This window comes from Hippocampus comes, unplaced genomic scaffold (assembly GCF_001891065.2).
Source record: "Hippocampus comes isolate QL1 unplaced genomic scaffold, H_comes_QL1_v1.1 scaffold159, whole genome shotgun sequence".
Taxonomy (NCBI): domain Eukaryota; kingdom Metazoa; phylum Chordata; class Actinopteri; order Syngnathiformes; family Syngnathidae; genus Hippocampus; species Hippocampus comes.
Window position 1 is genome coordinate 181,969 of NW_017805742.1, and position 26,751 is coordinate 208,719.

Sequence of the window (26,751 nt, forward strand, 5' to 3'; positions counted from 1 at the left end):
AGAATTCACTATGAGCAACGTCTTCGATAAAACTGGTGTTTAAAAATGGGCACAATGAGATTGCTTTGATGTAAAAAGATTTCGCAAAGATCAGTTGTGAGATCATAGAGAGAAAAAGAAAGCAGCCAATGAGATTGTGTTCACGTTCACTATTTGTATCCTATCAAGGGATTACTGCACTTTGCAGCGATGTACTGTACTAACTTGCTAATATTAAAAAAAATACGATTTTTGGGGGGGTTTGTTTTATTAGGGCCGAGCGGACATTTTAAGGGCCTAAAATCACACCAAACTTTGTATACAAAACCGGCCTGGCAAAAAAATAAATCAATTAATACAACCAACCTCACCTCATTTTCAGGTTGAATCGAACTCACTTCATGAAAACAATATGAAATTAATTGATTATCCTGTAAGACAGTCAGTCACCGCCTAAATACTTGATGTTTTAAGTTTCAAATTTCATTTTCCATTTATGACTTTAATGGAAATCTACTTTTTATTACATCTCTCATTTTAGGTTATTATTGTTTGACATAATATTGTTAAAATAATAGCCTGAGTCATATTTTTGCATAGAAAAAAATATTAGTAGGCCTTAAACATCTCCTCATGATGCTGGTTGCCTCTGCTAAAAATTGGCTACATCCTTTAAAACAGATAATATGAATCAATAAGACTTGTAGTCTGGCGTTCTATCGACAGTTTGATTCCAAAATTGATCGATTACAACAATGGGCAACCAGAAGTCAAATCTTCTTCCTGCAGCCGCAGCAAAAGCAAGACAGGAGGCAGCAGGAAAGAGACTCCTCGTCTGTTTGGTAGCGGCCGGACTCGGGTTCGTCTCTGCACTCGGCTATGAAGGCCTGGAGTTGGGACACGGGAGCTTTTTCTTGCTGGTGATGCTGTAATGTGGAACCAGTTTGAAAATCAGGTTGGGGTCATTTCAATGCAGCATGCGGTGTGGAACCTCCAAAGTTCACTTTACTTGGGTGGAAAAAAATGGGACCATCATGTATTTTGCCTTTTCTCCGCTTTGTGTGTGTTGTTTCTCTCGATATACTGTATGTGTTTCGCTGTCCATCTCGCTAGCACCTTGCGAAAGTATTAGCACCCCCTGGAAATGTTGAAATTCAACCAACTCGGAAGTCATCCGACTTTCGAGGTTCCACTGTCTTTCTGGCGAGATTCTGACCTTGATAGTCTCGTAGGTGTCCGTGATGAGCGCGATGAAGAGGCTGAGCACCATGTAGATGAAGAGGGAGATGAAGGAGTAGAGGTAGAGGCGACTGAAGAGCCACACCATGTAGCCGTTTTCGGGCATCTTCATAAAGGTTGCGTACATGTCGTCGCCGTTGACCAACGAGAAGAGGCACTCGGTCACTTTGTCGAGCGTTCGAAACTGGGACAGAGCATTCGGTTGGTGAGGATCTTTGACAGACTCGAGTATGCCACACACCAAAAGAGCTGAAGAACACGTGCTGATTATTTTCTTCGTGTGTGTGTGTGTGTGTGTGTGTGTGTGTGTGTGTGTGTGTGTGTGTGTGTGTGTATGGGGGGGGGGATCTCTTGTTGGTTGACATGTTCGAAATGAGTATGCGTGTAATTCGCTGAAGTGACGTGATTCGAGGACCTACTTTGTCGTGGTACGGCCCAAGCACAATCCAGCCGCAGAAACAGTAGCCGAGGTAGATCATGGCAGCGCAGCAGCAGAATCGGATCACATTTGGGAAAGCTGCTCTTAAAGTCAAGATAAGGATCTGTTTATAAAAAATATACATATGTAAATCTTCATTTTCCCTTTCTCCTCACAAAAGCTTGCATTTTGTCCAAATGAGAACGCTCTTACATTGTATTTCTTGAAGAAACCAAGGTACCGAATCACGCCCACCCACACCATCATGGTTGCCGTGCCCAGCAAGATGCTGCACTCATCGTAACTCGTCATGAACTGAAAAAAAAAATGACAACGGCATCAACACAGCAAACATTTCTGGAACTGCACTTTTATCCACCTATCAATATATTTTTGCGCTTGTCTTCATTATGGTCGCGGGTGAGTAAGTCAAATGATGCGCACGAGCGGAGTTTTCCTTCTTTTGGTATTTTCGCAGATGCGCTCAATTAGAAAGGGACGTTTGCGCCGTTGTGGGCGCGAACACAGTCGACTTGCTTCCTGGCCAATGGAAATGGATAAAAATAATAATGCGTTCAATGAAATGAATTCCACAATGATTCAGAAAAACAGAGCCCAATGTTTTTTTTCCCTTTCCCCATGCTAAACCCACCTAAAAAGTATTTATAAAAACACATTTCCTACCAGTCCCGCTAACCAACCAATAAATGGTTATGCGCGAAAACACACCTTTGTCTGTATTCCGATCTTCAGAGCTGAGCCGATGATGGTCAGAGTGTCGCTGACAATGATGAGGATGTACCAGCCATTCACAAACTCCATGCGGTCTGACATGGTCACAATTTTATTGTAGTATGCGTGGAAGAATGTGTTGAATTCCTACAGGGAATATATACAATGAATAGAGGAAAAAATTGTGATCTGGAACAGCCATAGCCTTCTCAAAATGAATGCACAATGACCTCCCGAGAAAATGATTTTTTTTTTTTTTTTTTTTTGTCCTTTCTGGGTCTGTCAGTGATCCCTGGTGTATTTTGGGAAAATTTAGGAGCACTCCTGAACTGAAAAGTGTGAAGAATATATAATTTTGTGACAGCTGGAGGCCAGTCGAATTTTTTTTTTTTTAAATTTCTGAATTAAAAAAGGAGACATCTATTTGGGGAGTGACGTTTATTTTTTAAAGTGGACTAATGAGACACTGAGTCTATTTGAGCAAGGGTGTCTATTTGAGGAACAACTAACTGTTTTATTACTTATATTGTCACCGTTCTGCAACGACTAGCAGGGAGAAACCAAATGGTACAATTGCCTAATATCGACGCACGTGGCGTCTATTATGACGCGGGCGTCGATAACCACGGGGCGTCCGTCTCGATGATAATTGCTGTGTTGTGTCGCCGTCACTCACAAACTGGAGCTGGATGCCATTGACGACAGAACGCACGCAGAGGATCAGCGAGGTGAAACAGGCGAGGATGACCACGGAATCGAAGAAGAGAAGCAGGTAGTCGTTTTCACCTGCTATAAACACAGACTATCGGTGAACGGCGGCTGATTGAATTTGACAGCAAAACGCATTTTGACCTCACAAGTGCCCTCCACGTTCCAGTCTCGGCATTCGTTGATGGTGACGTCGTTTCCGACCGCCACTTTTATATTTCCGCTGTGAGCGTGGTTATCAAACGTGATCTGTAGCAAAATGCCAAGCGGGTGAGTTAGTGCCGTTTCGTTTTGCCATTCGACAGTGGCATCGGTGGGTACTGACCACCACGTGGAAGACGTAGCAGTCGGGAAGCTCGTGGTGCCTCACGGTCTGCAAATTGATCGTTTTCAGGGTAAAGTAAACGTTGATTGACAGCAGCCTGAACACAAAGAATCCATGAGTGGGGGGGCACCTTAACAATTTTATAGGCATGCATTATGTTCGTCATTACCTCCTAAAGTCCAAAGAGAAGTTCAGAGGTGTCGCCAGACTGCCATTGTCCAGTGAACGCACAGGGTAGATGGCAAAGCAATCTGAGTATGAAATCACGATATCAGATGCAGTCGTTCCTCTGATAAACATCAACTTTTGTGTGTGCGTGTGTGTGTATGTGGAAGCCACACTTGAATCATCCACTTTTTGGATTATTTTCCATTCGTGCAATGACTCAGATGCCATGAATCTAAAAAGCATGACGAGATTCGATACTTTAGGTTCTTTAGAGTGACACCAGACTCGACGCATTCAAGTCATTTCTTTCTTTAATGCCTAATAAAAGCAGCATTACAGTCTCCCATATTATAATGAACAATAACAATATTTACAAAAATCCATTGTTTCATCCAAAAATGTACATCTCTCATTTGCCGAGTATAAGCAGTGTAGTAAATGAAATGTTACCGGTATCAATGCGCGGATCGATGTAGAAGGTCTCGTTTCCGGGGTCAATGTTGCTGTTCCTGTAAAACTCTTGGCAGACCAACAGAGGCGTGTACTCGCCATCAATCTTCTCATACGCCAGATTGCCTACTGTCAGGTTTTGGAGGTTGATGTACTGCAACGGGAGAATACCAACAAGAACTGAAATGTTGCTACCACACAAAGTCTCGTCAGGTTTCGCTCAATTTACACTGTCGATGATGTAGTAGATGTGGTCGTATACGTCCGTTTTAGTGTGTAAAACGTGCCCTCCTAGCTGGTGGTCCTTGTACCCTTTCAGGAAGAGATGTCGGAATGTCATCAGGTTTTCATCTTTGAAGGTAACCATCATCTCATTGCTCAGTCCGAATGAGACCAGCTGAAAAAGAACCCATTGAAAGATAAGGAAATGATCCGTGCTTCATTCTAAGCAGCCCGGATGCCGTACCTGGGCGGTGATGAGGGCAATTTTTAATATTTGGAGCATCAACTTCCACGGCTTGCGGCCCCGGGCTTTGTACTTCTGGCAAGGGTTCATGAAGAAGTACTTGAGCCTGCGCCTCAGATCCTCCACCACCCTGGGGTCCATGTTGGGGGTGCGAAGGCTCCATCTGCAGCGGCCGTTGGCACTCCTTTCCTCAAAACGGGCACCCAAAAGGGGCTCGGACTCCTCCATGGGAGCGAGCGCTGTCAGATGCTACCGAAGCTTCAATGTGCAGACACAACGCAGATCACGTTAGAGAATGGCTCCATCATTCCAGTCATTCTGATGTTTATCAAACTGGTTTTCCAACATTACCTCTCAACATCATGAAGACAACACCAAATTCAATTAAATAAGACAAGTTTTAAATTTCAAATTATTTTTTTTATTTTTATTGCTACAGAGTTGTGCTGAGCAGCATGGCAATAAATTGAGTTTCAAACAAGTGGACCAGAAACTCTAAATCTGAACCTTATGTCATCGCTATTACTGATGTTCAAAATGTTGCCTGATCAAACTATCAGAAGTAATGATAAACAAATTCAACAGACGAAACTAACATCATAAATGTTTCACAGCATCATCGATTTAAAAAGCACACATGCTGACAGTCATCTGATATTGAACAGTTTGCCAACCGGAACACATTGAAGATAAAAATAAGGATCACACTAGTAATGATAATATGTGACTTACCGAACTAAAAGTGACTGCACATCGGTTGGGGCAGCTTACACGACAGTGCGCTCTAACTGCCACAACAGTGACTCTGATAGCTCTGCGTCATGTTCAGCTTTTCCAGTTATGGAATTTCCAAATCACATTTTGGAAAAAAAAAAAAAAAAAAAAGAACTATAGAACATGGGTCATTGCTTGCCTCCAGACACAGATGCAGTATACTGCATTTAAAATCAACCTTAAATTATAACGTCTCATTTTTTTTGTCTGTTACTCTAGTCTAGCATATGAAATTTATATCTAGCTGTTACATTTTTATACATTTTTGACATACGCATTGCTTCTTTGAAAACACCAATGTCCATGTATACCTTCTTTTTAAGGGAAAATATTGTGTTTTGCTGCAGGCGCCGCATACACGGTTCGCTATACCAAAAGTTTGCAAACATTTGTGCTGAAGGCCAACATTTGACTTTTAAAACAGACAAATGGGCTGGGTCATTCCTAGATGAGGTTAAAAAATTGCATAGTTATGTAAAACAGATCAATCCCACAATTACAATAAACTAATATTTGCAAAATGTTATTTACTCATAATTTCATTCAAATCCATGAACCAAAAAAGAAACAAACCCCCAAAAAAATGTGAACCGCATGTATCATGTAAAATTGTTTAACTATATTCACTTCAACAGAAGCATATTTAATGAGAAATGAATTTAAAAAAATACATTTTAACTAACCAATTTTAGGAGCAAATGGCTAAATTATTTCTTACTAATCCTAATATTTGGACCAACTGCCCATATTTCTATAACGAATGAGAGTTCAATAACATAAGTGTTTAATCAGGGTTCGGTTTGTCTTGTGTTTTATTGCATAACATTTCTGAGCAGACATATTAGAAAGACATCAACCTGATTTGGCCACATTATCTCCTTTGTTTTTTTTTTTTTTTTAAATTCTTATCCAGGCACTATGTGTTCCCCACATTCTTGCATGACAAATTGTCCATAGGTGTGAACGTGAAGGTGAATGGTCATAATATATACTGTATATGTCCTGTGATTGGCCGGCTCTCGCCCGCTCGGGTAGATAGATGAAATAATACTTCCTATCCCAAAACATTTTCAAAAATGATGGAGTCATTATCACAAGATAAAAGAACAAGCAGGCTCATTTGGATACATTTAAGATGGATGAGTTCATATCAATATTCATGATTGAGTCTTTGACTCATGGCAGAAAATGTGACCAAGCGGTTAGTACATTTGCCTCACAGTTCTGAAGTTCGGGGTTCAAATCTCAGCTCATGTTTTCCCTGTGCTCATGTGGGGTTCCTCCAAATACTCGAGCTTCCTCCCATATTCATAAAACATTCATGTTAGGTCAGCTGAGGAATACGATGTCCAACGCCGTGACAAAGTATTTTCCGCCTTCCTGATTTCTGTATTCTTTCCATATTTATCACACAAAGATTTCAGTTCGTCAAACCAATTTTAATATCACACATAGAAAACCCAAGTGAATACCGAATCCAGTTTCTAAGTGCTAATTCAATTTATTGAGCACCCCCCCCCCCCCAAAAAAAAAAAATCAAAATGTACATTGTTGCACTCTTGGGAGTAATTTTAGCTATTCGACCCATCCTGGGAATGTTTGCCACTGTTCCCAGTTTTATCAATTTGTGGATAATGTTTCTGACAGTGGTTTGCCAAAGGCCCAGAGTCTTGGAAATGGCTTTGTAACCTCTTCCACACTGACAGATCTCAATAACCTTTTTTCTAATTTCTTCTTGAATTTCTTTGGATTTTATTTGTGTGGTTTCTTGATTCAACAAATGTGGTGCTAGCGTGTTGCCTGTTAAATTGAACTTAGTCACAGTTACTTTGTGATTTAACAAGGGGTGGTAGGGGGCAGTTACTTTTACACATAGTGACAGGTAGTTTAGGATTTTATTGTGTGCCTTAATGAATGAAATTGTCATTTAGAAACTGCATGTATTTCCTTGGGTAGTCTCTGTGTGATAAGTCCTGTGGAACAGTCACTGGCTCACCCATGACCCTCATGAGGACAAGAGCGATAGGAAATGGATGGATGGATGAACACCTCAAAATGAATATTATTATCTCTGTAAATTTTGTGGATGCAGCTCTTGTATTAAGTCTTACTCCAATATGTCTTTTGTGTATCAAAAAAATAAATAAGCAAGCGAGTGCAGAAAACACACCATATTGGTTATTTTAGGATCGGATAAAGACAGCACTAATTTAAATGTGATTATCAATCACAGTGTCGTTTTTTTTCTTTCATTTTTCAGAGATGAATCTGTTATTTGTGCATGTTTCGGTGTACTATACAGTGTAGTGACTAGTAGTTTATGCTAGGGCTGAACAATTACATTTAAAGTGTTATTAGAATGCAGTGGAAAGCAATCTTTTATTTTTATGCGAAGACTGCAATTTGGGAAGAAAAAAAGAAAAACATTTTGGTCGGTCGACTTTTATATTATGTACTGTTAAATCCTGTCAATAACATGCATTTATGCATCGTACCTTCCCGCAATTTGGGATCCTTATTTTGGGCTGTTCACAGGATTTTACAGCTACGTATGTTTTATTTTATTTATATTTAATTTTATTGTCTGATAAATTAAGTGCAGTCCACATGTTTACATATCAAATATTTCATGAAATGTTAAATAGTCAGGTGATAAAGCCAAACATTTGTCAGCACAACTGATGTAATCTGATTTATGACTGACTGATTGATTGACAGTTACGCCACAGTTGTTGTCCAAAAATATTGCAGATTAAGTCGCAATCGTTATATTGAGAGGAAAAAAAAAAATCACAATTGGAGTATTTTTCAATATTGTTCAGCCCTATTTTATACTGTATTAAAAAGCAGCAGGACATCTCCTTAGTGGTTGATGAGTGTACCGGATTGTCCCTTTAATGGAAACATACTAACGCTATTTTAGTAAAAGGTGCTCCGATATGACGTGGGAGTAAGACAACGCGAGCGAAGGGGTTGGAAGTTAGGGTCTGCTCCGCTGCTGGTGGACTCCGGTAACTGCTCCTCGTCCTCCTCCTCGGGTAGTGCGGGAGCTCCCGGTTCTCCTGGCCTGGGGAGGCTAGAGCAGGTTAAGGTGGAGGAGGAGGAGACCACGGACTTTAGTCCGCCATCGTTCGGTAGCGACGGCGCACTGGGGCGGGCGCCGACTTCAAGAGTGGAGAGGCTTTGTGATCCGTCCGGGTAGCAGAGCAAGGTGGAGTCATTTGAGAACATACCGGAGACCTCCTGGGAGGGACATGGAGTGGTGAGGCTGCTCTTGGGTGAGGAACTGGAAGCTGCTGCTGCAGAACAACAAAAGAAATACAGGTGGATTGCAACATATGGATAGAAATATTGTTGAATAATTACTTCAATAGTTCAAGTCATAGAGTGAAAAAAAAAACATTCTCTGCTGTAATTGTGATTGAACTTACAACTCACAGAAATCCAGAATTCACCATCTTGATAATAAGAAATGAATGAATAAAATAGGTGTACAACATTACAACAGCCAAAAAACAGTAATACTTCTGAAAAAGATTAGTTTGTGACAGCCCTTCATTGAATTTAAGACGTGAGCTTCGAACCTCTGAGGGACTCCAGCTTCTCATTCTTGGCCTTCTGCACCTCGTCTGTGATCTTGTGGATGAGGAAGTTTTGTGAGCGCAGCTCCCGGATGGAGTCGACCAGGACGTCGAGGCCACGGGGGTTCTCGGTGAGAATGTCCAGTAGCCACCCTGTCCTTCTGGTCTGCGTGGTCTTGCTGTTGATCTCCTCAGCGTCGTCTCTGGTCAAGATACGGCGGGAGCGTAGGTAGTCTAGATGGCACCGGGCCCGGATCTTCTCACAGAGGTAGTGCCGCATGCGGGTCAGGACCTGGCGCATGATGTTGGAGAGTTCATTTTTCAACAATTTCCCATTGCAATTTAAAAAAGTCATAAAACAAGAATCGCATTACTTAATTTAAGCATGTGGGTGGCCACACATGGTGGCACTGCTGGGGGGCAACATGCCCCGATATAAATGCATGGTGAAATGGTTTTATTTTGTGTAACTGCTTCATGACATGTGAACCATTGGCATTTCAATTGGCCTAGGCCTACGACAGAATAATAGTATGATTGTGTGACTCTACAGGTGTACCAAATGCTCACGAAATAGCACTACATACTCTGAACACGGTGCAGTTTCGATTTAGTACGTTCCAAATTCATTTAAATCTTTTGAAAAAATCACGACGATTAAAGCATAGATTAGTATGTAGTGGCTGTACAGGTGTAACTAACGTTAATGCGTTTACATAATCTGTTTTTAAAAAGGGTGTTGTGGTTGGGTCCGTTCCGCGTTCCCTTCACTCACTAAAAATACAAAGAGGGCGGCTTTTTCGATGTCTTTTGTTGAACGCTCAATACTACGTCGTCCATTAGGGGAGTGAGCCAGCGTACTCACGTCTTTTTTAATCTCCGCCATCTCATCTTCAGTGAGTTGAGGAACGTCCATCCTCGCGTGGATTTCAAAAAGTAAGACCAAAAAAAAAAAAAAAAAAAAAAAAATCCAGGTGTTCCACTAAAAAGCAAATACTAAACTAAGTTCCGCATTAAGTTCTTACCACATAAAAAGTTTACTTTCGAGTTTTTGTTTTTGATGTCAGGCTAAATCCGGAGCATTCGCTTATGTTTTGTGTTTTCAGTTAACGAACAGGGGGGAAAGCCCGGACTTCCTGATTGGTTACGTCAACACGAGGCCAAGGGGTCGAACTTCAAACGTCACTCAAATTGTAATGTGGTGCAATATCCTCACTCTGACTCGGGGTGTCGCTGTTGGACATGTTTTTTTTTATTTTAGGTTTTTTTTTCAGCAAACCCTGTTGTAGATTGGTTTGTTCGTCAGATTCCGTTACGTGTGGGGCCTTTAGTAGTTAGGTGAGAAGGGTGGTTGTTCCAGCACGTTGAGGTACTTCCAAGAACATCGTTGTGCCAGCCAGGAACTGTCAGATGCTCAGGGTATTGTGAGTGGGTGCACTGTCAGTAACAAAAAAGTGAGCACCCAAGATTATAGAATTTTTCTAGCAGCTGGACACATCACCAGTCTGTTTTTTTCTTCTTCTTGCGACAAGAAAAATCATTAAAACTGTTGCCAAGCGTTTTGCAAACATTGCAACCTTGAATGAACCCTAACGAGAAAGCCTTAATTTCCAGTGGGCAACTGAATTCAATTGATCACTATGACATCAAAATCGAATCAAGTGCCTTCGAAAACACTTGCAATTGTTCGCAGCTCAGTGGAATAGACGCTTATTGTGCTTTTTAATCCAACAAACAAGGATCTAAAATCAGTCCATTGCTCAATATTTATTCAATGACAAAACACAATATACATAATTTGTGGGCACATACAAACAAACCACAGTTCACACCTCTGCACAATTAGCGTCTCCAATGAACACGCATGTTTTTGGAATGCGGGACGATGCCAGACTACCTGAAGACACCACCACTAACCATGGTGAGGACATCCAAACAGGAAGGATTCGATCCCGTACTTCAAAAATGGTGAGGCAGACATACTACCCACTACCAAACTGTGATGCTGTGTATTAACCAGATATTCCTTATTTAAATTGTGCTTCCTGCCAAAAGGGATGACAAGAAATATCACTTGCTGAAAAGTAGGAGGTCATTTCACAAACGCTGAAGACCAAAAAGTGGATATTGGATCTTCAAATATCATCAGGTAAGAGTTTTTGAGAAAGTCCACGTAGTTCTGCATGTTCTTCTTGTGGCTTTCGCACTGGTCAAGGTTGAGCTGCAGCTCTTTCACACGCGCCTCATAATTCTTCTCCGCCTAAACGGGCACAGACAAACACCTCGAGGTTGAATGTAAAGGACACGCGTGGTGTGAGTGGGAAAGGGGAAGGTCGGTATTCACCTTCATCTTGCTCTGACGGAGAAGCCTCAGCTCGTTAACGGTGCTCTGAAGGGCCTCGTTTTTGGACAGAACTTGCTCTTTGACATTTTTCACCTGTAAATGTAATAACATATTTCTGATTTAGAATGATACCCGGTACACTGTTATACCCACTGCATGTCTGTCACCAGGTATCATGTGTTCGGTGAGAAAAAATAAATAAAAAATTGGGGAAATAAATAATGACGACGCAGGCGGCACGGTAGTCGACTCTGGTTAGCACGTCCAAGTCACGGTGTCGAGGTCACGGGTTCAATTCTGGCCCCCGGGCCTTCCTCTGTGGAGTTTGCATGTTCTACCCATGCTTGTGTGGGTTTTGTCCGGGTACTCCGGTTTCCTCCCACATTCCAAAAACTTTCATGGCAGGTTGACGGGACCCTCTTAAATTCTAAAACTCTCAAATTGGTAATCCGCCCATCCCTAATCAGCAACCCAGCTCAAATGGCAGAAAGACAGTGCGCTGCCATATGTTTTGATAGTTTGGGTCCGGTTCTTAATGAACAGCCTGTTTCCTGGTTCACAGAAGATCAGGCAAAGATGACTGGACTGTATCATTTTTTTTGATCCTCCAGTAGGCAAACAACAACAAAAATGGTTTCACAAATAGGTTTTTGAGCACACTGTCTCCTGGTTCAGAGGATGAGATAATATTCTGGGGTTACGTTCGTGTGAGGTCATCCACACAGCGAAATTACCTGTTCTTTGAAATCCAAAAAGTCTGTTGAGTTTTGAGCCAGCTGCTGGTTGAGCATTTTGCATTCGAACGTCCGTTGCTCTAGTTGGCGTTCGAGCTCCGAGCACTGCGTGGAGCGTTGCTCAAGTAGCTGGCTGCTGTGGCGAAGAGCTTGCTCTTGGGTCTCCAGCCTGCGTTCCAAGTCCAGTTTCTCTTGGCGCAGCTGCTCCAGCGTCCTAAACAAACCTTCTGAGTCAGGGTTGCTTTCGCCAGGGTCTAATTCGGTCAGCTGAGTCTTTGCTGTTGTCTTACTTTTGCAGGCTGTCCACTTGTTCTTGCACTTGTGAACGGGTCTTGTCAGCGGACTCTCTCAGCTCCACGGCCGATCTCACCAAATTCACTTGAGTCTGCAGCTGTTAGTTCAAAATCCAGATGCAGCATTAATTACCTATTAGATACTGTGAGATAAATGTTTCGGGGCGTTTTAGTAAACAGTTCCTCTGATGTTTTGCTTGTTTGTACAAGTACTTAGTGGGCTGGTATTTCATCAGATTATACAACAGCTTTGTTTTTAAATCTTCCATAATATATTATATAATATTCAATAATATCATACATAACGAGAGTCTTTATGTTTAGCTTAATTATTTTTCTCTTTAATTGAAACTATACAAAAACAACTTTAATACAAGTATGACGTTTTTGGTTAGGCTATACGGTAGATGTATTACTCAATTTGTAGTCATTTAAAACGAGCTTTCAATATGACCTACGTGTATTTTTTTTAATTATAAAAGAAAAAATATATTTTTTGTTATATTATCATGCTTAGGCACATAAAATTGCATATTTTACATACACCTGTGATTTTTTTTGAAAAAACATATCCATTTATTATTATCGGTCAATTTTTTTGTACATATTTGCAAATAGAGAACTGAAGATACATTTATAAATTCTATTTAGTTAGCTTTTAGTTTTAAATACAACAAGAAAGTTTAAAAAATATATAAAGGACAACATATTTCAGATTACATAAAAAATACTATAATGGCTCATCTATATCATTTAATTATATTCAGTTTTGTCTATAAAATAACTCCCATTTTTTAAAAAGTGACATTCTTTCTTAGATTTTTAATATTAAATATATTTTGGAAAAACCCTACATTTTATTCATGTTTTTTTTCTACCTTCCTAAAACACTTCAAATTCTATTGCGCAATGGTCATGGTCCCGGAATGACAAATTTGATCCCTCAAGTACGGCCCCCTTCCTTGTTAAGCCTTCCTGCTGGCACACCTCATACTGCAGCTTCGTAATGTCCTCCGCCTGTTCTGAGCACTTCCTCTCTGAGGTTTGTAGCTTCTCCTGGCAAGCGAGCAGCTTCAGCTCGGTCTCTTTCAGCGTTTTAGGCAAATGCTGCAGCTCTTCGACGCGGCCCTGCAGCTCCTGCCTCACCTGACAGAAGGTTAGACTAAAGTGTCATCAAACCTGACTGATGGGCTATGCTACCTCCCAGAATGAGGAAGAGCGTTTATCTGTCGACCCCGTATAAATCTCTGCAGAGCGGAACATACTGTTGCATTGGTTTACTGAAGATACACTGAAAAAAACCCGCTTCGGGAATAATAATACTTCTAGTATGACAATTGATACAGTTAACCTTAAAGCTACATGCTGTCGGACTACACACTAATTCTTCTGATTGTTTAGGTTCTACTGGCTCAGCAGTTTGCTCATTAACGTCCGCGTGTGAACAATCAAGCACTGAGGTAAATGCAATACAGTGGTGTCTTGTTTAATTCATTCCCTAACCACGCTTGCAACTCAAATAACTTGTATCTCAAGTCATATTTTCCATTGAAAGGAATGAAAATGCCATTAATCGCCTACAGTCACCCGCAAAATAACACAAAATGTTTTTTTAATGACAAAAATATCACTGTATAATATTACACTTCATACAAACCCACAGTAATGACCCAATTAAATTGAATTGAAAAAAAATTAAAGATCAACTTAATGACCATAGTCCTGCTGCCTTGGCCACCTGGGGGCAGTGTAAGATAGACGGATGTACTATACATGGACGTCTGTACTCTAGAGGTGAGTGAGCACTGTTATTTTGAATGTCTTAATGTGTTGCTGCACCATTTGTGTGCAAATATCAGTTGCTGAAAGGGTTAGATATGCATTTCCCTTGATGTTTTACCGTTAGCATTAAGATAGTGACAGCTATGTGGTTGTTTCAAAATAAAGATGTAAAATTCTATCATGTTTGACAGTAAACTGGGAGCGGCATGAAACATCTTGAGCCTGTTGAAAACATCAGAAGTAAATTACCTTTTCAGCTTTTGAGTCTTCTCCTTGCATTTTCTGAAGCTCCTCTGATACATTTTTATATTGGAGCTTTGCATTGCTCAACTCTGCTTCCAGCGATGCAACCTGAAAGGAACACAGAATTCAAATTATTCAGCGATTCATTTTCTACTGTGCACGTCCTCATCATTCTGGCTTACTTCAGGCCCAGGAATCGATGCCGGCCAATCACAGGGCTCACATTGACAAATAACCATTCACATGCACACCTTTGAACAATTTAGTAAAGTTGATGATTGCATTATAAAATAATGTACTGTCATGTATTGTAATAATGTCATAAAGCAAGATCTTCTTCAAACTACTCCGAAATTGCTGTTCAAAAGCCAAATGTGTAGTTTACGTTAGTGAGCTGTATGTATTATGTGAGAATTGATACAATGTTCAGAGCTAACGAGTCTGGCTCATGGATGACTTAAAACTGTTAGAGGAAATGGGAGCCCTCGCGGCACATGTAACGTATTTTGTACAGCGCGTTGGCTCTTTAACCGCAAAATGATTTTCGGCAACAACGGATGTGAGGAGAATCAAATTTGCTGAACAACTTGTAGATTGCGGGAGGAAACAGAAGCACAAGGAGAGCAAGGTAAGCTCCACACAGAGACTCGAACCCAGATTTTCTGACAGTGAAGCAGCTGTGCTAACCTTCTTTTGAACCTGTTCAACGGTGCGGTCCTTCTCACTCGACACACTCTTCTCTTGGACCAGGGCTGCCTCACATTCAGCAAGCTGCTTCTCAAACTGAACAAGGGACACACACACACACACACACACACACACACACACACACACACACACACACACACACATATTATGTAGATTTTGTGACACATTGAAAGGAGACTCAAACCCAGATTTCCTGACAGTGAAGCAGGTGTGCTAACCTTCTTTTGAATCTGTTCAACGATGCGGTCCTTCTCACTCGACGCACTCTTCTCTTGGACCAGGGCTGCCTTACATTCAGCCAGTTGCTTCTCCAACTGAACAAAGGACACACACACATATGTAGATTTTGTGACACATTGAAAGGAGACTCGAACCCAGATTTCCTGACAGTGAATCAGGTGTGCTAACCTTCTTTTGAACCTGTTCGACGGCGTGGTCCTTCTCACTCGACACACTCTTCTCTTGGACCAGGGCTGCCTTACATTCAGCCAGTTGCTTCTCCAACTGAACACACAAGGGACACACACATATTATGTAGATTTTGTGACACATTGACAGGAGATTCGAACCCAGATTTCCTGACAGTGAATCAGGTGTGCTAACCTTCTTTTGAACCTGTTCGACGGCGTGGTCCTTCTCACTCGACGCACTCTTCTCTTGGACCAGGGCTGCCTCATATTCAGCAAGCTGCTTCTCCAACTGAACAAAGGACACACACACATATTATGTAGATTTTGTGACATACTGAAAGGAGACTCGAACCCAGATTTCCTGACAGTGAAGCAGGTGTGCTAACCTTCTTTTGAACCTGTTCAATGACGCAGTCCTTCTCACTCGACACACTTTTCTCTTGGACCAGGGCTGCCTCATATTCAGCAAGCTGCTTCTCCAACTGAACAAAGGACACACATTATGTCGATTTTGTGACACATTTAAAGGAGACTCAAACAGAGATTTCCTGACAGTGAAACAGGTGTGCCAACCTTCTTTTGAAACTGTTCAACGACGCGGTCCTTCTCACTCGACGCACTCTTCTCTTGGACCAGAGCTGCCTCACATTCAGCCAGTTGCTTCTCCAACTGAACACACAAGGGACACACACAAATTATGTAGATTTTGTGACGTATTTAAAGGAGACTTGATCCCAGATATCCTGACAGTAAAGCAGATGTGCTAACCTTCTTTTGAACCTGTTCAACGACGCGGTCCTTCTCACTCGACGCACTCTTCTCTTGGACCAGGGCTGCCTCACATTCAGCAAGCTGCTTCTCCAACTGAACACACAAGGGACACACACATTATGTAGACTTTGTGACACATTTAAAGGAGACTCGAACCCAGATTTCCTGACAGCGAAGCAGGTGTGCTAACCTTCTTTTGAACCTTTTCAATGACGCAGTCCTTCTCACTTGACACACTCTTCTCTTGGTCCAGGGCTGCCTCATATTCAGCAAGCTGCTTCTCCAACTGAACAAGGGACACACACACACATGTAGATTTTGTGACACATTGAAAGGAGACTCAAACCCAGATTTCCTGACAGTGAAACAGGTGTGCCAACCTTCTTTTGAAACTGTTCAACGACGCGGTCCTTCTCACTTGACGCACTCTTCTCTTGGACCAGGGCTGCCTCACATTCAGCAAGCTGCTTCTCCAACTGAACACACAAGAGAGACACACACAAAGTAGATTTTGTGACACATTTAAAGGAGACTCAAACCCAGATTTCCTGACAGCGAAGCAGGTGTGCTAACCTTCTTTTGAACCTTTTCAATGACGCAGTCCTTCTCACTTGACACACTCTTCTCTTGGTCCAGGGCTGCCTCATATTCAGCAAGCTGCTTCTCCAACTGAACACATAAGGGACACACACACAATGTGGATTTTGTGACACGTTTAAAGGAGACTCGAACCCAGATTTCCTGACAGTGAAGCAGGTGTGCTAACCTGATTTTGAACCTGCTCAATGATGCGGTCCTTCTCACTCGATGCACTCTTCTCTTGGACCAAGGCTGCCTCATATTCAGCAAGTTGCTTCTCCAACTGAACACACAAGGAACACGCACACACGTTATGTAGATTTTGTGACACATTTAAAGGGGACGCATTGTGTAAACTATACTTTTTAAGGCCTGTATATTAATTGTTGTATATGTCTGGAGTGCCTGCCATAAAGCAATTTTTTTCCTGTTAATTAGGAAACATATTTACATTCCTATGAGCACAAATTCAATAGCCGCATCAAACGATCAATTTTGATTGACGTGCTATTGTATTACATTAGATGAGGGCTGATCAAATTATGAGCTTCGGGGTTGTTCAGGTTATATACAGTAACATTTCCATCGGTGCTACATAACGAGCAGTTCTTTAATCCGGCCCAGAGAACATTTACATGAGAAATAATGGAGCTGAAAGATTATAGCCAAAATGCTAATCAGGACTATGTGAAGGAAAATATATGTATTTTTATTGCACTACTTAACGTAAAGAATATTCAGTGCACAATGACGCGTGGAAATAGATTTCCAATTTAGAAGAAATGCGGTGGGCAGCTGAGTTGTACCTTGAGCATCGCGTAACTGCCGCTGTCGTGCTCCTCTTGCACTTTGAATCTTTCACGCTGATGCGCCACACCGCCATGTCCGGAGGAGGTCTCCGCCACTTCCTCCACCCTCCTTTCTTGCCACTCCCCCCTTTTGGAGCTGCCCTCTCTGGCCTTCTCCATTTCCCTCCTTTCCCTCTCCCTCACCCATTCCTTCTCCCTCTCCTCACATTGCTTCTGCCAATCCCTCCTCTCCCTCTCCCTTTCTGCCCTTCCCTTCAATTGTTCCTTCTCTCTGTCTTCCCACTCCCTCCTTTCCTTCTCCCTCTCCTTCACCCATTCCCTCTCCTTGTGCTCCTGCTCCTTCCTTTCCTTCATCCTGTCCTCCAAGTCCTTTTCCCTCTCCTCCCTTTCCTTCACCCATTCCCTCTCCTTGTACTCCTGCTCCTTCCTTTCCTTCACCCTGTCGTCCAAGTCTTTCTCCCTCGCCTCCCTTTCCTTCACCCATTCCCTCTCCTTATTCGCCTGCTCCTTCCTTTCCTTCATCCTGTCCTCTAATTCTTTCTCCCTCGCCTCCCTTTCCTTCGACCATTCTCTCTCCTTGTTCTCCTGCTCCTTCCTTTCCTTCATCCTGGCCTCTGATTCCTTTTCCCTCGGCTCCTTTCCCTTCACCCATTCCCTCTCCCTGTGCTCCTGCTCCTTCCTTTCCTTCATCCTGTCCTCCAAGTCCTTTTCCCTCTCCTCCCTTTCCTTCACCCATTCCCTCTCCTTGTTCTCCTGCTCCTTCCTTTCCTTCATCCTGTCCTCCAATTCCTTCTCCCTCTCCTCCCTTCCTTTTGCCCATTCCCTCTCCTTGTCCTCCTGCTGCTTCCTTTCCTTCATCCTGTCCTCCAATTCCTTCTCCCTGTCCTCCCTTCCCTTCGCCCATTTCCTCTCCCTGTGCTCCTGTTCCTTCCTTTCCTTCATCCTGTCCTCCAATTCCCTCTCCCTCGCCTCCCTTCCCTTCACCCATTCCCTCTCCCTGTACTCCTGCTCCTTCCTTTCCTTCACCCTGTCCTCCAATTCCTTCTCTCTTGCCTCCCTTCCTTTCGCCCGTTCCCTCTCCTTGTCCTCCTGCTGCTTCCTTTCCTTCATCCTGTCCTCCAATTCCTTCTCCCTGGGGTCCCTTTCCTTCGCCCATTCCCTCTCCCTGTGCTCCTGCTCCTTCCTTTCCTTCATCCTGTCCTCCAATTCCTTCTCCCTCGGCTCCCTTTCCTTCGCCCATTCCCTCTCCTTGTCCTCCTGCTCCTTCCTTTCCTTCATCCTGTCCTCCAATTCCTTCTCTCTCGCCTCCCTTTCCTTCGCCCATTCCCTCTCCCTGTGCTCCTGCTCCTTCCTTTCCTTCATCCTGTCCTCCAGTTCCTTCTCCCTCGCCTCCCATTCCATCCGTTCCTTCTCCCTCTCCTTCGCCCTGGCCTCCTTTCCCTTGAGCCTCTCTTTCTCCCTTTGTCTCACCCTCTCCTCCCACTCTCTCTCTCGCTCCTTCACCATTGCCGCCTGCTTTTCCATGTCCTTCTGCATCTTCATCGGGATGGCGATTGCTTGCCTTCAAGTATAAAAGTTAAAGAAGACTTCTTAACAGGTTTTGTACAGCTGTCATTAAATTTAATTGAGTGCTTTTTAATGCTGTTTTTCATGCAACTTAAAACTAATTAAAACAAACAATTACCACACACCCAAACATTTACATACATTCATGTATAATGAATACAAAATAGCATTTTGTATTTTAGTTCACTGATACAAGAATTTAATCATAATTTACATAGTTATTTAAAGTTAAAAAGATGAAGTATGCAAGTTAAAGTGAAACACTGAGCCACATTTGTGTTGAGGGCATTTTTCTGCCACTAGGTGGGATTAGTGTTTCATTTTGGACCGTGACAGGAGCAGTACATCTTCCCAAATTAAGAGCAAATTAATTGGAACATGAAGCAAATTGTGGACTCCATATGCATCGTAGAGGAGTGCGTAACAGATACAAGTCCAGATAATTCAGATCATGTCTTCTTTGTTTTGTTTTTTTAATTACGGCTCACTAAAGAGTTAGTAGGTTGTTTAATTTTACACTTGATGGTGCAAAGGTACTACAAATCCCAACTACTTGTACACAAGCAATTAAAAATGCATTTTTACAAAACTTGCCCCCTTTAAAATTAGTGTACACATTCGGAAACAACTTACTTTTGCAGTAACTCCACGTGAGTAGTTAGTTTGTGGTTCTCCTCAGTCAGTTGCTCCTTCTCCCGCTTCCACATGTCTCTTTTTTCTTGGAGAGATGACAGTTGTGCGTCCTGATAGAAGACAAAAATTGTATATAAAGTCTTTGCAACAGGAAAGCCAAGTGAGTCACCTGTATGGACTCTGGGTCGCACCTTATCCTGCAGCTGAGTCAAGCTTTTCTCAAGGCTGGCCTCGAATCGCTCAGCTTTCTGCTTGTGTACACGTGAGGCCTTCTTGAGGGCCTCCTTCTCCTGCGAGGTCTGTTCCATCAGAGCCGTCAGGGATGCTTTAAGGTCATCTAGCTCTGCCTTGTGTTGAGTTAGGGTTCGCTCAAGTGTCTAGAAAAGAAGAATGTGCTATAACATGACAACTTGCTCATCCTGGGAGTGAGGGGCAACACATTCAGGGCTTCTTACCCGCACTTGCACAGTCAATCGATTGTTTTCCGCCTCCTTGTTGCGTAGCTGCCCCTGTATACGGGCACGAGCACCTTCTGCAGACTTAGCTATGTTTAGAGCACTCTTGATGTTCTCCTGTGGTCAAGAAGAATTATTGCTTATTGAAACTGTCTTTTTTTTCCCGTGTCACTGTACCGCGTAAATTGCACTTGAATTGAATGTGGATATAACTTGGTAGTTGTGACAGAGCATTGAACTATGCTAACATGTGGCATGTACTCGCCTGTTCTTTTTGCTGCAGATACATCAGCTCTTCCGCTCTTTTTTGTGTTACACCAAGGTCACCTTTTAGAAGCTGGAGAGAACAAATGAGAGGAAACTACAACGGATATTATCCACTACAAAGACAAAAAGCACTGGGACACGAGGACATTTCAACAAAAAAAAAAAAAAAGAAGAGTTTCTACATCAAGAGTGCTCTTCTGAAAAGGCTGGCTTTGAATGTTCTCTCTGTGCTTGTGTGGGTTTTGTGTGGGTAGCCCCTGTTACCTCCCATGCTACAAAAACATGCACCTTAGGTTTATTGAGGACTCCACCTCGTCCGAAGGTGTGAATGTGTCTGAACGGTTGTCTTTCTATATGTACCCGGTGACTGACTGGCAACCATGGATGGATGGTTGGAGTGATGACTATTGGCACTTGCGAGTTGTTTTCATATTTTAGTTCCTATACTTGAGTGGCCTTAAATCCTTTGGTATTCATAGCACGTATGCACTTGGGTGCATTTTTCACAAAACACACCTGATTTTCACGTTCAATCTGGAGGATCTTATTCAGCAAAGCGTCAATCTTGGTGCTCGCATCAAGGCGATCAGTCTGGTTAAAAAGAAGAAAACAACCACTCAGAAACTTTCCATTTAAGCCTGAAGATGAAACGAATGACAACCAACCTCCTCATCCAGAAGCTGGTTCAGTCTTTGGCGCACAAGCTGGTTAATTTGACGAAAGTCCTCCATTTTTTGTAGCAAGAGTCTTCTATGCTTTACCGTGCGCTGCCGGTTGACTGCAGACGATGGAGCATCCTTTGACGAACAAGAGGAAACATTAGGAATTTGCAATACTCTGCTCACGACACGAGTTGAGAAACGTACCTTCAGAATGTCTTTGAATGACAGGAGCTGTGCGGTTGCAGAGACGATGGCAGCTTCGGCGTCCATTAGTCTCTTCATGAATGATCCAAACCCTTTGCTGTTGTCCCCAGCCTTACACGGACTACAAGGGGTATGTGGAGATAGAACAGTTTGTTAAGTGGGTCATTTTTCAGGCAGCTTACGCCTGTCGCTTCACAATGTCTTCTTAGGACGCATGCATGTTCCTCACCAGTGGACCCCAACCTGTGGCGTTCTGTTGAGACCAGTGTTAGTCCAAATGGTCTTTGAGGCTTCACGAGAGCCTTCGAGGTCTGCACAAGTCAGTGTCACACCCAGCCTGGCTGAGGAACTGCTGCCAGGAGGTTGACTCTGCCGTTCATTCTCAGGAAACATAACTCCTGTCATCGATGAAACAATAATAGAGAGGTTCCTAACGTATTAAACATTTTAATTACCCTCATGAGTGACTTCAACGGCGCTATACAAATCTAAGATACATTTATTACTAATACGGTGAGAAATGCACTCAACTGAATGAAGGTTCTATTTTATCTTGAGTGTTAGCTTGTGTCGTCAAGGTGTGTTGTCAGGGAACCGTGGTGTTAACTCCCCCTCTTTATGACGTTTAAACATTTCGTTTCGATCAAATAATACGACTTACCGAAAACACAGTAAACGCCGACTTCCCTATAATTAAATGCTCACAAGCAGTCTGCTGTTAATAAAGACATAACTCACGGATTTGGTCTTGTTTCAGACGGCGAACACTCCAAAACACCCGCCCACTTAATCAATCTCGGCGATTTGAAGATGATTGGCTAGTCAATGGATCATATCTTACGTCACCTAGTTTCCTCATCGCCGATTCGCTGCATTGAAGTAGAAGTAGGTGGTACTCACGCGATCAAATTCGCTGACAGCCAATGAGCAGAAAGCGACACTGCTTTTGGCTGAAACCATAGAAACTAAACGGAAGTTTACCGTTGCGAGCTCCGCTAACAAACACAGCTACAAAGATTTACGAGTATGTTTTTTTTCATCTACTCGAACGCTTCAAAAGTAGCCTTAATTCGACATAAAGGCGTATATCACAAGCACACAACTGATATTTGCTCTCGTAAATGCGCTGTTGTGTCTTAAATAGCAGTTAGCTTGACGGCTAATGGTTCTCAGCCTCGATACTACAATGTTCAAAGCTAAAATACTCCTAATTGGTCCAAATGAGGTAAGTAAAAATACACACCTTTAACCGTATAGTGTTTAACGCAGCTGTTGCTTCACGTGTTCAGTTATAAAACTAAATGACAAACCAGCACTGATCCATGGTTTCTGTAAATGGTCCCCTCCCATTTGTTTGACTAATACAGAGATATTCATTTCAGAGTGGGAAATCTGTCCTAGCAAATTTTCTCTCAGACGCAACAGAAAATGTTGGAGGCGAATACAGACCCACTCAAGCAGTCAGGTACGAGCTACATGACAATCCTCAAATATCACCAACGGCTCTCTAATTTTAAGATTTGCATGATTAAATTAATAGTGGTGTTTCTATGGCGCTTCATTTTTTTTCTTGCAGGATACTAGAATTTGAAACACAATTGGATGGTTGCGGTGAGGTAAAATCATGCGAGGTTGAGCTCTGGGACTGCTCTGGCGACTTCAAGTGTGTTCGATAAACCTTCTTTCTTTCACTTAATTTGCACCATGAAGATAACGTTTTACAGACTGCTTCCTCTTCCAGGTTTGAGTCATGCTGGCCTGCACTCACCAAGGACTGCAGTGGTGTGGTGCTCATTTTTAATCCAGACGTTCCAAGTCACTTGAAAGAAATCGAGACCTGGCACTCGATGTTCATCTCCTCGCAGGGCTTGCAGGACAGCCAGTGTCTGCTCATTGCACATCACAAGCCCGGCAGTGCAATAGAAGAAGGTCGACTGCCTTTAGGTAATCCTTTTTCAATGCCTTCTATATTATAAATGAACAATGCTTCACTTTTTTTTTTTTTTTTAAATGCAGCCTCACAGCTGAGCAGACTTCCACTTATTCATTCTGAAATGGAGGAAGAGCCCGAGGACCTGAGGCGAGCTTTCTGCAGCTACCTGGGGAAAGTAGTAAATACACTTTCGGAAAGTCGGGAGCGGGAGGAGATGTCCATCATCACGTAGCAACAAAATCTCTTAAAAATTAGCAGGTAGCTTCCATTTTTTTCCCCCTCGAACATTTCTAAATGATTCATCAGACATATCAGACGGGTTACTGTAGCTCTCATAGACAGACTTACATATACTTGTTTATATTTGGTGTGAAGAACAGGGGTCACCAAGTAAACATCTTTACAACGACACATTCGAGTACTAAATATTTGAAGGGGTAAAGACAAAATAAATGAATGAAATAATTTAGCGGTGCCATGTTTTGGGCACTCTGGAGCCCTGTGGCAGCCTCATGCTTTCGGGCTGTTTTTCTTCAGCTGGAATTGGGGCCTTAATCAAGGTATAGGGAATTATGAAAAGTTCCTAAAAGCAGTCCAGTTTTTGCATAAAACCTGCAAGGGAAAAAAAATGTCAGGAACGTCACAAGGATAACCATCCTTTAAAGTCCTCATCCGCAAAAGCAAACAACCTTGAATCATTACAGTCCTGTATTTACACAGTCACACTTTGTCCTTGCAGGAAAATGTTCACTCAAAAATATAACTGCACAAGCAGGATATCAACTGCATATAGGGCATTTTATCATCAATTAATGTATTAAAGCAGTTGGTTTCTCTCTACAAGGAGAGAGAAATAGCACATTCTATATTTAGAGTGCCTTTTGGATGTCACCCCGCAGCGTCAAGATACTCATATTGAGACACAGACGCAGTTGAATGAGTCATAATTTCAAATGGACAGACAGGATGACGAAAAAAAGAGGTCAGGGTGACTAAACTCGCAATTGAGGTGAAAACGAACATCATTCAATTTGGCCAGTAGCACACACGCACATGCTAAGATGGGCCAATGATCGGCCTTGAGGGGCATCATTTCGTTCACACTTGACACATTCGGTCTAATAATCATCCTATTCCCTAAGTCAATGCTTTGTCCTGGACTGACCCGCTTGCTCGAAGCATATCATTTGTCATTAGCTTCATTAAAGAAAGAGTCTTAGAAAGGATGGAGTAATATCTCAAACGTGCTCAAGCATGTTTTTAGCTGGACTACAAGAGTTGATTGCATTTGCATAGCTGCATATCGCTCAAAATGTGATTAACCGATGTCTTATTCTAGTTCTAGTTCAGTATCTTTTTAAGGGCTTGTCCACTTCTAACCGTCATTACAACTTGATAGTTGTCGTCAAAAAGAGTCTTCATCGGTCAGTGTGCTGCACATCAAAACGTACATGACGTATATCATAAGAGTATCGTATTTTTTGGTGTGTTTGTGTGTGTTAATGTTGGAATCAAGTGTAAGCCATTGTGTCACTACTGTATCAACATATTAAAGCAGAAGGCAAGTCAAACATTTTCTTGACAGTAGTGTGTTCTGTGTGGCCCCACTGCTCTTCACATTGTATTCTGATTAATTTTGTGTTTGTGAAATATGAATTAAGCAGCAAGACCCACACATTGCTCTCCATCTCAGGGGGCCGCCATTTTGCCTCTTGCTGTCATCACATTGCTTATCTTGCAAATGTCACATGACCAAGCTTAGAAAACAGGTGAGCTATGTTTGGTTGTTCCCTGAGTCCTGAGCGACTGTGATGTCATTTTCAGTCGACAGCAAGTGGCAAAATGGCTGCCCCTGAGGTGGATCAAAACGGGTGTATTTTTGCTCAATATTCCACAAACACAGTATTAATCTGAATGCTGTGTTTAGACTAGTGGGGATAAATAGGACACATTGTAAAGAAAACCTATGACTAATAAATAGTGTAAAGAAAGCATATATAATAAAAAATAATAAGGAAACAATGTTTCATTCTAAATGTTTTGTTGCACGAATAACAAAAAAACCTTGAATTTCAACTCTGATCATTATAAAATAATGGATTTGGTTCATTCTCCAAACATGGTGGGTAAAGTCCATGCCCAATTACCGAAACATTGGTTTCATCTGACCACAGTAAATCCTCCCATGCCTTCTCCAAGTCATTTGGGGCTAACTGGTGGGCAAGATTTCACTACTTTTTGGGCACAATGTGTTCCCAACCCTTTTTTGCGGTTTTTGACATCCAAATTGCCTTCTGATCTGGCAAAATGGCTGCCCCTGAGGTGGATCAAAACGGGTGTATTTTTATGCTCAATATTCCACAAACACAATATTAATCTGAATGCTGTGTTTAGACTAGTGGGGATAAATAGGACACATTGTAAAGAAAACCTATGACTGGTAAATAGTGTAAACAAAGCATATATGATAAAATAATAATAAGGAAACAATGTTTCGTTCTAAATGTTTTATTGCACGAATAACAAAAAATCTTGAATTTCAACTCCGATCATTATAAAATAATGGATTTGGTTCATTCTCCAAACATGGTGGGTAAAGTCCATGCCCAATTACCGAAACATTGGTTTCATCTGACCACAGTAAATCCTCCCATGCCTTCTCCAAGTCATTTGGGGCTAACTGGTGGGCAATATTTCACTACTTTTTGGGCACAATGTGTTCCCAACCCTTTTTTGCGGTTTTTGACATCCAAATTGCCTTCTGATCATTACCAAGGCCCTGCCATTTCCCTTAAGGCCGCTTCCTTACCTTTTTCGTGATCATTCTCACGCCATGAGGCAAGATTTTGCACCGAGCGCCATACTGAGTGCAACCGATGGTCATTTTGTGTGTCTTCCACTTTGGAATAATGGCGCTATTAGTTACCACCTTCTCACAAAGCCTTTTGAGGATGTTTTTGGAACAGATTCCACCCTGGTGCAAGTTTATATCTTGTCCCTAACTGTTTGACAGCTGTTTAGTTGTTTTTTTTTTTTTTTTGCCTGTGCTGGTATGAAGATTGAAAAATAATTTATTTGTTGAACAGGTATGCTTTATATGCATGATGCGCTGAGATGAGGAGTATTTGAATTGTAATAAGCTGGTTGTCCACAGCTATGAGTAAGCCACAGGGGCACTAACATTATGGCCTGAGTTGTAGGGTAGCCAATATTTTGTTCACTCAGTAAAAGGAACAATGTGTATATAAATATGTGTGTATAAATTAAAAAAAAATGCAATATGAATGTTAATTTCTTTGTAAGAGGACACTCTACATTCAGCAGGGTTTCAAAGCATTATTTCTCCCACTGTAAACTGTATGGCACCTTCATAAATAGTCAAGTCAGAGATTTCATCTGCTTTGAAAGGATTTTATTGGCATGTAAAGTACATATAAGTCAGTGGGTGACATGAAACAAGCACAAGAAAACACAGTACAATTTTTTTATGGTAAGGCATGTTAATGATAATGTCGGGA

The 26,751-nt window shown here is 42.0% G+C and overlaps 4 protein-coding genes across 16 annotated transcripts in view; 1 reads left to right on the forward strand and 3 right to left on the reverse strand.

The window, feature by feature from the left end:
- Positions 1-228: 228 nt before the first annotated feature.
- On the reverse strand, positions 229-5,689 carry LOC109524068 (mucolipin-3-like). 4 transcript variants are annotated; one of them, XM_019883646.1, is made up of 13 exons: positions 5,218-5,686; positions 4,486-4,743; positions 4,249-4,416; positions 4,020-4,173; positions 3,571-3,652; positions 3,402-3,498; positions 3,226-3,325; positions 3,045-3,157; positions 2,366-2,515; positions 1,850-1,951; positions 1,638-1,760; positions 1,196-1,402; positions 229-905 (listed from the first exon to the last, which is right to left on the reverse strand). In XM_019883646.1, exons 2-13 carry the CDS (start codon positions 4,711-4,713, stop codon positions 750-752), a joined length of 1,680 nt encoding a protein of 559 aa, XP_019739205.1. In that variant the 5' UTR covers positions 4,714-4,743; positions 5,218-5,686; the 3' UTR covers positions 229-749. The 4 variants fall into 4 exon arrangements, with proteins under 4 accessions (XP_019739205.1, XP_019739206.1, XP_019739204.1 ...); XM_019883647.1 differs by having other exon boundaries at positions 3,045-3,154; positions 4,486-5,689; XM_019883645.1 differs by having other exon boundaries at positions 4,486-5,686.
- A 1,371-nt stretch (positions 5,690-7,060) lies between these two features.
- On the reverse strand, positions 7,061-9,981 carry bcl10 (BCL10 immune signaling adaptor). The gene is made up of 3 exons (XM_019883667.1): positions 9,706-9,981; positions 8,844-9,132; positions 7,061-8,558 (listed from the first exon to the last, which is right to left on the reverse strand). Exons 1-3 carry the CDS (start codon positions 9,754-9,756, stop codon positions 8,179-8,181), a joined length of 720 nt encoding a protein of 239 aa, XP_019739226.1. The 5' UTR covers positions 9,757-9,981; the 3' UTR covers positions 7,061-8,178.
- Positions 9,982-10,587: 606 nt separating this feature from the next.
- On the reverse strand, positions 10,588-22,115 carry LOC109524065 (trichohyalin-like). 7 transcript variants are annotated; one of them, XM_019883632.1, is made up of 28 exons: positions 21,962-22,052; positions 21,530-21,698; positions 21,301-21,421; positions 21,100-21,231; positions 20,951-21,025; positions 20,433-20,504; positions 20,168-20,284; positions 19,904-20,089; positions 19,713-19,822; positions 18,683-19,074; positions 17,511-18,313; positions 16,892-16,987; positions 16,699-16,794; positions 16,506-16,601; positions 16,316-16,411; positions 16,123-16,218; positions 15,928-16,023; positions 15,741-15,836; positions 15,548-15,643; positions 15,353-15,448; positions 15,163-15,258; positions 14,924-15,019; positions 14,243-14,344; positions 13,199-13,357; positions 12,209-12,309; positions 11,919-12,132; positions 11,185-11,277; positions 10,588-11,100 (listed from the first exon to the last, which is right to left on the reverse strand). In XM_019883632.1, the coding sequence occupies exons 2-28, from the start codon at positions 21,691-21,693 to the stop codon at positions 10,933-10,935; spliced, it is 4,065 nt and encodes a 1,354-aa protein (XP_019739191.1). In that variant the 5' UTR covers positions 21,694-21,698; positions 21,962-22,052; the 3' UTR covers positions 10,588-10,932. The 7 variants fall into 7 exon arrangements, with proteins under 7 accessions (XP_019739191.1, XP_019739193.1, XP_019739192.1 ...); XM_019883634.1 differs by lacking the exon at positions 16,892-16,987 and having other exon boundaries at positions 22,039-22,111; XM_019883633.1 differs by lacking the exon at positions 15,163-15,258 and having other exon boundaries at positions 22,039-22,111.
- A 139-nt stretch (positions 22,116-22,254) lies between these two features.
- Positions 22,255-26,751, forward strand: part of ift22 (intraflagellar transport 22 homolog (Chlamydomonas)) — a 52,538-nt gene continuing 48,041 nt past the window's right edge. For 2 of the 4 annotated variants that reach the window (XM_019883676.1, XM_019883675.1), the window contains exons 1-5: positions 22,257-22,525; positions 22,683-22,765; positions 22,877-22,963; positions 23,042-23,244; positions 23,317-23,491. In XM_019883676.1, coding sequence (XP_019739235.1) covers positions 22,463-22,525; positions 22,683-22,765; positions 22,877-22,963; positions 23,042-23,244; positions 23,317-23,465 — 585 coding nt within the window. In that variant the 5' untranslated portion in view covers positions 22,257-22,462 and the 3' untranslated portion in view covers positions 23,466-23,491. Of the gene's footprint in view, positions 22,526-22,682; positions 22,766-22,876; positions 22,964-23,041; positions 23,245-23,316; positions 23,854-26,751 lie in introns of those variants that run through there. The other 2 variants (XM_019883677.1, XM_019883674.1) reach the window with 2 other exon arrangements.

Bases quoted from the DNA above. Each gene is read 5' to 3' on its own strand.
- LOC109524068 (XM_019883646.1), bottom strand. From the start codon at position 4,713: ATGGAGGAGTCCGAGCCCCTTTTGGGTGCCCGTTTTGAGGAAAGGAGT. The intron at 4,417-4,485 runs GTACGGCATCCG...GTTCTTTTTCAG, and splicing joins TTGCCCTCATCACCGCCCAG to CTGGTCTCATTCGGACTGAG. The intron at 1,761-1,849 runs GTAAGAGCGTTC...TTTTATAAACAG, and splicing joins GTTTCTTCAAGAAATACAAT to ATCCTTATCTTGACTTTAAG.
- bcl10 (XM_019883667.1), bottom strand. From the start codon at position 9,756: ATGGACGTTCCTCAACTCACTGAAGATGAGATGGCGGAGATTAAAAAA. The intron at 9,133-9,705 runs GTGAGTACGCTG...ATCATGCGCCAG, and splicing joins TGGCGGAGATTAAAAAAGAC to GTCCTGACCCGCATGCGGCA. The intron at 8,559-8,843 runs GTTCGAAGCTCA...GTTGTTCTGCAG, and splicing joins GAAGCTGGAGTCCCTCAGAG to CAGCAGCTTCCAGTTCCTCA.
- LOC109524065 (XM_019883632.1), bottom strand. From the start codon at position 21,693: ATGTTTCCTGAGAATGAACGGCAGAGTCAACCTCCTGGCAGCAGTTCC. The intron at 19,823-19,903 runs GTGCGACCCAGA...GTCTTCTATCAG, and splicing joins TGACTCAGCTGCAGGATAAG to GACGCACAACTGTCATCTCT. The intron at 15,259-15,352 runs GTTAGCACACCT...TCCTTTGTTCAG, and splicing joins TCGAACAGGTTCAAAAGAAG to TTGGAGAAGCAACTGGCTGA.